Raw genomic sequence first — 12,188 nt, forward strand, 5'->3', positions numbered from 1 at the left:
TGTATATTTTTATACATTAATAAATATAAGACATCCCCTGAAAATAAGCCCTAGTGCATCTTTTGGAGCAAAAATTAATATAAGACCCTGTCTTATTTTCGGGGAAACATGGTATAAATTATAACGAAATTTAAATGAATGTAGCCTTTGATCGGAGGGCCAAAGTGCTTAAGTGTGTGAATGTGCGAAATGCCCCACTCCCCACGTGAGCTGATGCACAAGGCCATTTGGAATTTTATTTTAAAAACTTACTGTACATTAAAAAAAGTAATATATAAATTCATTTTATTGATTAATTATTTTAAACAAACGCACACACACCTTATAAAAACATAAAGATGGGCTTGTCACCCATAGCTGACTGGACCTCTCTGCATTGCCTTACATGTGTGTTGCCAATTTTTTGAAACAGCATGGCAGCTGCCTGAAGGCACAAGTTTGAAACAAGTCAAGCATGTCCTTCAAGCGATTTACTAAAACACTCACAAACCTGAAAAACCACCTTTTTTAGTCTGAGTTGAAGGACTGAGGGGTCCCTTTGAGGCACACTGCAGCCATGAGATGTGACACGCTGGCAACATTACTGTAGCTCTCTGACGAATGAAGTTACTGCACGTGTACACGCACACAAACAAACACACACACACACACACAACTCATTTCACCATCCACATTGACTTGTGCCTGTGTTTTTCTGTCAACAGTCATTTCAGTTCCAAAAATTCAAAGAAGTTGTTTGAAGTGCTCAAGGGATCATCCTGTGGGTTTTAAAAAAGGGTTCGAAAACAATAAGAAAAAAATCCCCACCCTGACATGTTGTATAAAAGGCTGGGTGGCTGAGCAGAGCAGGCTAGAGGAGTCGTCCCAACACAATGTCCTCGTGGTGAACTGTATCGCTGCGGAAAATCTCCAAGAAGCCAAGCTTGGTGAAAAACTCCAGGTGTAGCTGGTCAGTGGGCAGCATCTCGCAAAACACTCCTTGGGAGCCTGCAGAGACAAAAGGGAGAAGGGACAAGTTCAGACTGTAGCTCAGTGTTCTGCCATTTATTGTCTGCCTCCTTATAATGACATAAATAACAACAGATATTCAGTAACTGGAAGAAAATAAGTGTACTAAACACTAACAAGACAGAATAAGACCTCAAATTCCACTATCGGGAATCCTGTGGAATTAGTAACTGAAAGTAAAGGGTACAAAGCAGATGTGTTCTGTTCAAAATTGATGATCGGTTTTCTAAACAGTCCCCCAGACTGATGTTTACTCAGTTATGTTGACCTCTGTTGTAAGTCACTTTGGATAAAAGCGTCTGCTAAACAAAAGAAATGGGAATGTAATACTTTGTAATCTCTGATCAGAAAATGGGGAAAATAGAAATTCAGGATTATCTGATTGGCACCAAAATGTGGCAGTACACATTCTCATTTGTTTATGTGCTCCAAACTGGTTCCCATGCCCTAGAATTGATCAACGTGGACTACATCAGTTCATGCGTTGAAGAACATACACTCAAAATTAAATGGGTGATCAGCTGGTCTTAGGATGCCAGCTTTCAGAAATTAAAGAAACTATGAGATGAACAATCCATCCATCTATCCAAACATCCATCCATGTGTTAAAATGCTTAGACGAATTTAGGGCTGGTACTTGCCTTTCATGTTGTTGGGATGGCCTCCAGCTCCCAAAAGCATTAGACCGGTGGCCAGTCTATAGCTGGGTAAACGTATTCACACCAAGTCATTGGTTAATGTAAAATACACATCTTACTACATATGGAAGGAACAATGGGACTCAGCCACATGAACAAGGGGAGAGCGCAAATGCACAGTGGCCAGTCTTCTGGGGATTGGAGACAGCAGTGCCAACCACTAAGTCATTCAATAGATAGAGACAGATAGATAGATAGATAGATAGATAGATAGATAGATAGATAGATAGATAGATAGATAGATAGATAGATAGATACTTTATTAATCCCAAGGGGAAATTCACATAATCCATCAGCAGTATACTGATACAAAGAAACAATATTAAATTAAATAGTAATAAAAATGAAAAGAATTAAAATAAAATTAATGTTCGCATTTACTCCCCCGGGTGGAATTGAAGAGTCGCATAGTGTGGGGGAGGAACGATCTGCTCAGTCTGTCAGTGGGGCAGGACGGTGACAAAAGTCTGTCTCCTCTGTCTGGAGATGACACTGTTCAGTGGATGCAGTGGATTATTTATGATTGACAGGAGTTTGTTTAGTGCCCGTCGCTCTGCCACAGATGTTAAACTGTCCAACTTTACTCCTACAATAGAGCCTGCCTTCTTAACAAGTTTGTCCAGGCGTGAGGCATCTTTCATCTTTATGCTGCCACCCCAGCACACCACCGCGTAGAAGAGGGCACTCGCCACAACCGTCTGGTAGAACATCTGCAGCATCTTACTGCAGATGTTGAAGGATGCCAACCTTCTCAGAAAGTATAGTCTGCTCTGACCTTTCTTACACAGAGCATCAGTATTGGCAGTCCAGTCCAATTTGTCATCCAGCTGCACTCCCAGATATTTAAAGGTCTGCACCCTCTGCACACAGTCTCCTCTGATGATCACAGGGTCCATGAGGGGCCTAGGCCTCCTAAAATCCACCACCAGCTCCTTGGTCTTGTTGGTGTTAAGGTGTAAGTGGTTTGAGTCGCACCATTTAACAAAGTCTTTGATTAACTTTCTGTACTTCTCCTCCTGCCCACTCCTGATGCAGCCCACAATAGCAGTGTCATCAGCGAACTTTTGCACGTGGCAGGACTCGAGTCATATTGGAATACTTAGCTTTTACAATAACATAAAATTCTCAAGAAAGCAGCAGGGGCTGGAGCGTAACCTTGTAGCACTAGGCAAGAGGCAGGACTTCACCCCAGAGCAAGTATCTTTAATAAAACACAATACAAGCACTGAAACCTTTCTTAATCATATCAGTTGAATGGACTCTAAACAAAATTTAGGAACATCTCAATAATGATCAATAAAATGGTATGCACCTGAGACAAATTTCAAGTGTCATAGCAAAGGGTCTGAATACTTATGTCAAGTTACGCATTGACATCTTCAGAAAGATTGTGAAAATATTGTAAAAGACTTGATGGTTTGTGAAAATGCCTTCGATATGGCCGTGCTGCAGTATACAGTAGCATCAGAAAGTATTCAGACCCTTTCACTTTTTTAAAATTCAAAACATGGCAGGATCTAATCAGTAATATTTTGAAATGATTTTATAAAGCACAGAGAATTTGTTGATTTAGGTATTTTTAAGTCTTAAATTTTACACCGTTTGGCTTGCTCTCTCTCTCAAGGGTGGGGATCGATCTGTTCTTAGCATAATTCTTTTTTTTTTTTGTAAAAACTTGATTGCTATGCATTGATTGTAATAAAATTAATAAATAAATAAAAAAAAAAAAAAAAATTTGTGTTGTGGCAGCCTTGTGCTAAACTCATTTAAATTATTCTTTCTTTACATCAAGCAACACTCAATATCCCAGAATGACAAAGCAAAAACAGAATTTTGTACACATGTTAAAAATAAATATGAATATGAAACATGTGTTCAGACCCTTCACTTGGCACTTACAGGAAGCTTCTTTTGGCAGCCTGGACTCCTCTTTGGTTGGCACATCAAGCTTCACATTACTTGGATTTGGGGATTTTCTGATTTTCAGTTGTCGCCAGAGATGCCTGGGATTTGGATGAACATCTCAAGGACATTTCCAGAGTTGTTCCTAAGCCACTCCTTTGCTTTTTTGCTTTGTGCTTAGGATCAGTGTCTGAGGCTCAGAGTGCTCTGGAGCAGGTTTTCATTAAGGACTTCTCTATACTTTACTCTGTTCATCTTTGCCTCGACCCCGACTAGTTTCCCAGTCCCTGCTACTGAAAACAAACCCCATGGCATGATGCCATCATCACCATGCTTCGCCATTGGAATGCTATTGCACAGGTGATGAGCAGTGCCTGGTTTCCTTCAAATGTGTCACTGTATCTTGGTTTCATCAGGCCATGTTGCTTTTCATAGTCTGAGAGTCCTTTAGGTGCTTTTTTGCAAACTTCAAGTGGGCTTCCATGTATCTTTTACTGAGCAGAGACTTCTGTCTGGCCACTCTTTCATAAAGCCCATATCAGTGGAGTGTTGCAGCGATGACCTTTCTTCTGGTCAGAGTGGCCATTGGGTTTTTGGTCTCCTCTTACCATGGCCATTCTCAGCCTGATTTTGTGGCCAGGTCTAGAAAGAGAAAATTTCTCCCATTTAAGAATTGTGTTCAGTGTGCTCTTAGAAAACTTCAGTTGGGCAGAAACTCTTTATACTCTACCCAGATTTGTTCCATCACACAATCCTGTCTCTCAGCTGTGCAGGTAATTCCTTCAACCTTACAGTTTGGTTTGTGCTCTGGTACTCATTGTTAATGGTAACACCTTCTACAGACAGCTGTGTGCCTTGGCTAATCATGAAATGGCCATAGGTGGGCTCCAAATCAGGTGTAGGAACATCTCAACTATGATCAATAAAATGGGATGCACCAGAGTCATAGCAAAGGGTCTAATGTGAAATGTCAGTATTTTATGTTTATTGAAACTTTTCTAAAAGTCGAATGAAAATGAATGTAAATGATTTTAAATTAAGGCTGCAACATCACAATATATGTTAAAAGTGAAGGAATCTGAATACTTTCTGAAAGTACTGGATTTAAATTTACAGTGCATCCGGAAAGTATTCACAGCGCATCACTTTTTCCACATTTTGTTATGTTACAGCCTTATTCAAAAATGGATTAAATTCATTTTTTTCCTCAGAATTCTACACACAACACCCCATAATGACAATGTGAAAAAGTTTACTTGAGGTTTTTGCAAATTTATTAAAAATAAACAAACTGAGAAATCACATGTACATAAGTATTCACAGCCTTTGCTCAATACTTTGTTGATGCACCTTTGGCAGCAATTACAGCCTCAAGTCTTTTTGAATATGATGCCACAAGCTTGGCACACCTATCCTTGGCCAGTTTCGCCCATTCCTCTTTGCAACACCTCTCAAGCTCCATCAGGTTGGATGGGAAGCGTCGGTGCACAGCCATTTTAAGATCTCTCCAGAGAAGTTCAATTGGATTCAAGTCTGGGCTCTGGCTGGGCCACTCAAGGACATTCACAGAGTTGTCCTGAAGCCACTCTTTGATATCTTGGCTGTGTGCTTAGGGTTGTTGTCCTGCTGAAAGATGAACTGCCGCCCCAGTCTGAGGTCAAGAGCGCTCTGGAGCAGGTTTTCATCCAGGATGTCTCTGTACATTGCTGCAGTCATCTTTCCCTTTATCCTGACTAGTCTCCCAGGTCCTGCCACTGAAAAATATCCCTACAGCATGATGCTGCCACCAACATGCTTCACTGTAGGGATGGTATTGGCCTGGTGATGAGTGGTGCCTGGTTTCCTCCAAACGTGATGCCTGGCATTCACACCAAAGAGTTTAATCTTTGTCTCATCAGACCAGAGAATTTTGTTTCTCATGGTCTGAGAGTTCTTCAGGTGCCTTTTGGCAAACTCCAGGTGGGCTGCCATGTGCCTTTTACTAAGGAGTGGCTTCTGTCTGGCCACTCTACCATACAGGCCTGGTTGGTGGATTGCTGCAGAGATGGTTGTCCTTCTGGAAGGTTCTACTCTCTCCATAGAGAACCTCTGGAGCTCTGACAGAGTGACCATCGGATTCTTGGTCACCTCCCTGACTAAGGTCTTTCTTCTCCGACTGCTCAGTTTAGATGGCCGGCCAGCTCTAGGAAGAGTCCTGGTGGTTTCGAACTTCTTCCACTTACGGATGATGGAGGCCACTGTGCTCATTGGGACCTTCAAAGCAGCAGAAATTTTTCTGTAACCTTCCCCAGATTTGTGCCTTGAGACAATCCTGTCTCGGATGTCTACAGACAATTCCTTTGACTTCATGCTTGGTTTGTGCTCTGACATGAACTGTCAACTGTGGGACCTTATATAGACAGGTGTGTGCCTTTCCAAATCATGTCCAATCAACTGAATTTACCACAGGTGAACTCCAATTAGGCTGCAGAAACATCTCAAGGATGATCAGGGGAAACAGGATGCACCTGAGGTCAATTTTGAGCTTCATGGCAAAGGCTGTGAATACTTATGTACATGTGCTTTCTCAATTTTTTTATTTTTAATAAATTTACAAAAATCTCAAGTAAACTTTTTTCACGTCATTTTGGGCTATTGTGTGTAGAATTCTGAGGAAAAAAATTAATTTAATCCGTTTTGGAATAAGGCTGTAACATAACAAAATGTGGAAAAAGTTATGCGCTGTGAATACTTTCCGGATGCACTGTATATAAAAATATAATGGATGCAGCATGAGGATGTGGTCGTTCTTGAAACAATAGTTTAAATGGTTAGACTAAGTTTGTGAACAAATAGCATAACAATTAATTAATCAATACAGTTTATTTTTCAAACTGAAATGTTTAACGCCCCCGACAGCCAAAACTGATGGTTCTCAAGTTTGCACTGCAGCCTGCCTAACATTCATGTCCACTATAGTCTCATCTATTTTGTCGGGGACATTAGCTGGTGATGCCTTAGGGCAAAAGTAATTAACTGATGCATATGGATGCATTCACCAGAGCTAAGGACAATGGGTGGTCTCTCCATCTTCAGGATATTCTACAACTTTCTGTCACCATAGCAACCATTTCAGGAAGTCTCTTTGTTGTATAGAAAGCCACAGCTTGTCAGTCTAGTTACCAGTCAAACACCCTCACAGTTAAGATAGCAACCATACAGAAAAGTCATTATCTTATCATGCAGGAGGAACGTGAAGAGAAAACAAAGTGGAACTCACAGTCACAGTCTGAGGACCTGACTGACACATGACAAACAGGTACAGTATGGCAGGTCAGCACTCACCATTCACTTTGAGAGCCAGCAGGAGACAGGTGGCAAGGCAGCGTGCCACACTGGAATCCAAGACATCTGGCAGGACCTCCACATGGACCAGGGATGGAAAGTGGTAGAGCAGGGAGTCTGGGTAGGTGGCCTTCTGCAGCCGAAAAAGGTTAAAAAGCTTCATGAGAGGGAGATACAGCATGAAATGGCCTAACAATTGGAGAAAGGAAGACACAAGTGAAAACCTGAAGGGCCTAGACAAAGATCCAGTGATACAGTGGTGAAGGCCGCCGCCTAATGGCTAGAAGTTAGAATACTGCACACAGTCAGCCTTCATGTGGAATTTACACATTCTCTCTATCTGTCTCAGTTTCTTTAAAAACAAGTGGTCCTATTTATCTGCCACTTCCCATCAGTGAGTGTGGCTGCATGTGCATGAGTGAGTGTACTCAACATCCCATGCACAGATTGAGGCTATTGGGATAGACTCAAACAAGGTTGACCGATTGCTCTAAATCATGCCCTGCATTGTTTCATCCATTGTGGTTTTTCAGACTGTAGAATGTGGATACAGGTAATGGAGAGGTGGACCATCCATTCGTTTATTTTACAAATCTTCTTATCCCAACAGCAGCCTATTCCAGGAGATTTGTATACAAAGCAAGAACCAGTCTGGGATAGAATATGACAGACACACTGACATACAGCCATAAGAAGTCACCAATTAGGATATGCTGTGCCTGTCCTGGAAGGAGGGAGCCAACACAGGATGGGAAGCAGGGAACACTCACACATGCTCTCGTATTCAAGTAGTTCAAGGAAGGAGTCAAACGTTAAACAGGACCCATTGATGCACAAACTCTTACAAAAAAGCTGGCTCTGAGTGATCAATCAATAATAAATAACAGCAGCAATACATTTTATGTATATAACACCTTTCTTGTGCTCAAAGTGCCTAATCAAGGTGGTGTTAGCGGCTTTGGTGCAGGGCAGGAACCTACTCTGGATAGGATGCACAACACACTCACTCGCACTCTTTGATAAGTGGAGATATGCAGAGACATAGAGAGACCACAAAGAGATGGTTACCAGGCCAAGGATTCTAAACTGAAGCTGTGCAACAGCAGTCCTAGCCAGAGTGCCTTCCTGGCATCTGCCATTGATTTATCTCTAAAATATATCAGGTCTACAGCTCACACAGAGCCACATGAAAAAGACTGCCATTGCTGCTCATATTATCAACTTCTTTGATATTCAGCCACGAGTCAATTTGCTTTCTTGGACTATAAGTGAGATTTTAAATTTTACCAGCTTAGTTAAATCCCCTTAAGACATCAAAATTTCTTATGAGGATTTACAATAAATGATCTTTTAAACCTAAAGTAGATATAGTGGAGGGGTGCCTCCACTCATTCTGTGGGATTCCAGTGAACTGGTGCCTCCTATAAAGAGCGCCTCTTTCTACCACCATGGTAATTTAGTTCTTGGGGAGCCATGAATGGAGGAGGTCGGATCAGTCAGAGGGCTTTGGGCTGGCCACATTAACTCCATCTATTTATTGACTGAACCCATTTAACCTAATTCTAGGACAGGGTGTCTGTAATGTCTGTTTCACTTCTCTGTGTCCTGGTGCTCTACTGCCAAGTTGCTCTTCTACCCATGGAAAACTCATCTGAGATACTGGGAACCTTGGAATCAACTGATGGAAAGGTTCTATCATCAGATTGAAGGGCCCACCATTTGCCCTATTGAAGAATGCCCAGTAGTGGGTGGGCGACTAGTTGGCCGAGATCTCCAGCACTGTGACTATGTCTGACTTTGTCTATTCTAACTGACCATGGACCCTACAGAGGTTTATTTTCTCTAAGAATGCTGCTGACCGGAGTTCTTGTTTTCTTCTACTATGTTTTCAACTGGCTATAGACCAACAATTAATTACTGGGCAGATAATGCTGGCCTCCACTTATGTTAATCAGTTTCAAACTACTATGGTTTCTGTGTGTTTAAACAAACATCACTTGTACTAATTCTGTATTTAGCAATTTGTAAAATTGGTCACAGTGCTCTGCGCCTGCACTCAGTAAAAAGCACTATACAAAAATAATCAGAATTGAAATGAACTGAATGGAATGTACTGATCAGTCAGCACAACCCACACTTCCTGAGGATATCAGAGGAAAACCTACAAATGTACAGGGAAAACTCCTGACTGATACGTTTAAAAATTGATTCACATTCCTTCATGAGGTGGGGTTTCTTCAAACATTTTAAATGTTACATTTGTTTGTATGCCTGGTCTTGCGCTAATGTTTGTGCTTCAGGAAATATCTGCCTTGTCCTTTGGTGGCCACAAGCCTGTTTCTTTCAAAATGGGCACTCACCTCGGTGTAGCTTCCTTGTGGATATTTTTCTCTCATAGCAGGGAACCACGTGGTTTCACAGTTCTTGACAAAAGACTTGACGTCCATTACTCCCAAGGCATAACCACATAGACCTCGGTCATCCTCCAAGATAAAGCTGTATTCTGGGCTCAAGTGTAAAAGAGGGCCCGCCGTACTGTGAGAAAAGAGCAGAATACCACAGATTAGGGGAAATGGAATAAAAGGGCTGCCATTGGACATGTGGTTGGTCTGTTAATATACACCCTGTGTGAGTGGACACCCATCAAGTCCATCTTCCTTTCTGACATCTCTGATGGTATCATATGTGCGTGCAGATGGGTGTCACTGTACTCTGTGTGAGTGCAAATAATAAGGGAAGAGGGCATTCATTATAGGCTAATGTAGCTGGAATAATAGTATGAAGGGGGCCACCACCCAAAAATCATCTATGTGGTCATGGAGTTCATTTACAGCTTGTTGACAAAAGGGGCAGAGTAACAGGTGAGCAACAAACAGCCAAGTATAACAGTGGGGTCAACATGGGCAAGTCAGAATGCAAACTCATCTTTGAACAGAGCACTAAACGGCTGAGTGCAACTGGGTCAAAAGAGGCCTGTCTGTGTAGATAGAGAGATTACTGATGTTAAGTTGCACCAAGAGATGAAGTTCTCCACCTGACTCCTATACTCTGTCTCATCACCCTTATCAATACGTGCAGAATCATCTGAAAAGTCCATGTCCTGGTGCTATATTTATAGTCTGAGGTGTAAAGGGTGAAGAGGAAACAAAACAGAACTGTTCCTGGTGGTGCTCCAGTGTTGCTTATATCCACATTAGTGACCTAGTCCTCGAGTCTCACAAACTGCAGTCTGCCTGACAGATAGTCCATTATCCAGGACACCATAAGCTCATCCACCTGAAAATCACTGAGTTAACTCTTAAGAGGGATGGCTGGATGGTACTCATGGTACCGGAGATATTCTTAAACATAATACTTACAGTACTGCCAACCTTATTCTGATGGAAAAAAGCCTTGAACAGAAGAGAAATAACTGCATTACACTCAGTGGTTCCAGGTGGTCTTTCAAATAAGGATACATATAGTCCAGGACCAGCCTCATTATGGTTGTCATGATGAGAGACATGAAGCCCACTGATCTGTAGCCGTTAGGTGAAGATTCGCCAGCATTCTTTGGAAGTGGAACAATGCAGGACATTTTCCACAGTAGCTGCCCTTTCTGAAGCCTTAGGGACAGACTGAACAGATGACAGAGGACATCCCAAAGTTGGTCAGCACAGGCCTTTAGAAGCCAAGGACTAATCCCATCTGATCCCGCAGCTTTATCTGTATGTAGCTTCCTCAGTTTTCTCCTCACTTGGTTAACAATTATGGACAGGCCATGTTTATGGTCAGAGGTGGACTCATCCCATGTCATTTCAATTAAAGTGGTTGGAGTTGTTGATGTTGTATGGATGGTGTGGGGAGACTGGTCATTGGAGAAAGGTGGTAGTTGGAGGGAAGTTGGAGAGAAAATCCTTCTATATAAAAGCGGTTGGGATTGTCCTTCCGTCCCGTGAGTGCTACGCAGGCGCGGAGTTTCACACACGCCCCGTCCATTTTGCAATGCACGATGGGATTTGTAGTTTCGTTTTTCCAGGTAAAAGATGATTTTCTACTCCAGACTGTGCGATATCTTCTTCTTCTTTCTTACTATATAAAAGCGGTCGGGATTGTCCTTCCGTCCCGTGAGTGGAAAGTGTAGCGGTATTCCGCTTATCACAGACTTACTACTTGCAGCTTGCGATACGAAGCGACAAGATGTGAGCAGAGTTCTGGTGCTCCCATCGTTCCCTTGCTTTTGTGCGCGATGCGCTGGAAAAATAGACAAAATTATGTCTCTGGAAATAATTAATGTTGATGGAGTAGAAATGCCTCACCGCGTAGTAAATATCAGGGGGGTTCAAAAGGGCGACCTCAATATAGAAAAAAAGTTTACATTTCATCACAAAAATAACAGAAACTACGAGTATTAAAGTAATACCGCTCAAATGCAATATAACCAAATTAATGAGTTTGTATAAAATATTAAATTGATCTACATATTGAATTGCCTTAAGAAGTGGTCAACTTAAAAGTCTGTCGCCTTAAAAGGCGGGTGAGCCTAGTCTATTATAAAATCGGTTAAGGGTGTTAACTTTATTCATATTCCCTTCTAGCACCTGAGTCCTGGATTGCTTGATTCCTGTAATTAAACCCATTCATTTCCAGACACCCTTCATGTTATTCTGAATGAGTTTGTTTTCTATCTTAGCTTTATAAGCTTCCATTCCTTCACTTAGTTTTGGCTTCTGTACTCATTGAGCATCCTTTACCATTGTATTTGAATGGTTAATTCTTCTCATTCAGGTTTGGAAATGTGATGGTACAATAGTGTTGAAGTTAAAGTCTGTGATGCAGTAGCTGAGTCCCTCATCCGTGTGACTCGCACATAACTTCCCAGGGTGTCCTTTGTAAGCTGTCATTCAAGACCATTTCAGCTTTCCACTTCTGTGGCACACTCTCCTGGTGGTAACCTGTTGATGTCTAAAAACAAGCTTTTAGCTGGAAGTAAGATGGATGAGATTGTGCTCAGATCTGCCAAAAGGTGGCAAGGTTTACATTTAAATCATTTTTAACATTTGAATAGGACATGTCCTGCTTGTTGTGCTCACGAGTGGAACATGTCACATACTCATGAAAGTTTAACATTGATCCTTTGTTCCAAAGTCACATTAAAGAGTGACGTTTCAGCTTCTGATGCCACAGGTGGCTTTATTTTTTCCCCAGTAGACCATCATATCTTTCGATATTTTTATTGAATAAATGATTGAAAAGGCAAAGTTTCCTTAAGATTTT

At 41.7% G+C, this 12,188-nt stretch overlaps 1 protein-coding gene across 3 annotated transcripts in view; it reads right to left on the reverse strand.

Annotated features, from left to right (window-relative positions):
• Positions 1 to 268: 268 nt before the first annotated feature.
• The window catches only part of si:dkey-183c6.8 (protein O-GlcNAcase), a 71,457-nt gene continuing 59,537 nt past the window's right edge, over positions 269 to 12,188 (reverse strand). For all 3 annotated transcript variants that reach the window (XM_039751961.1, XM_039751960.1, XM_039751959.1), the window contains 3 exons: positions 9,293 to 9,467; positions 6,933 to 7,065; positions 269 to 987 (listed from right to left, as the gene is read on the reverse strand). In XM_039751961.1, coding sequence (XP_039607895.1) covers positions 851 to 987; positions 6,933 to 7,065; positions 9,293 to 9,467 — 445 coding nt within the window. In that variant the 3' untranslated portion in view covers positions 269 to 850. The remainder of the gene's footprint in view (positions 988 to 6,932; positions 7,066 to 9,292; positions 9,468 to 12,188) is intronic.

Source organism: Polypterus senegalus, chromosome 4, assembly GCF_016835505.1.
Source record: "Polypterus senegalus isolate Bchr_013 chromosome 4, ASM1683550v1, whole genome shotgun sequence".
Classification (NCBI taxonomy): Eukaryota; Metazoa; Chordata; class Cladistia; order Polypteriformes; family Polypteridae; genus Polypterus; species Polypterus senegalus.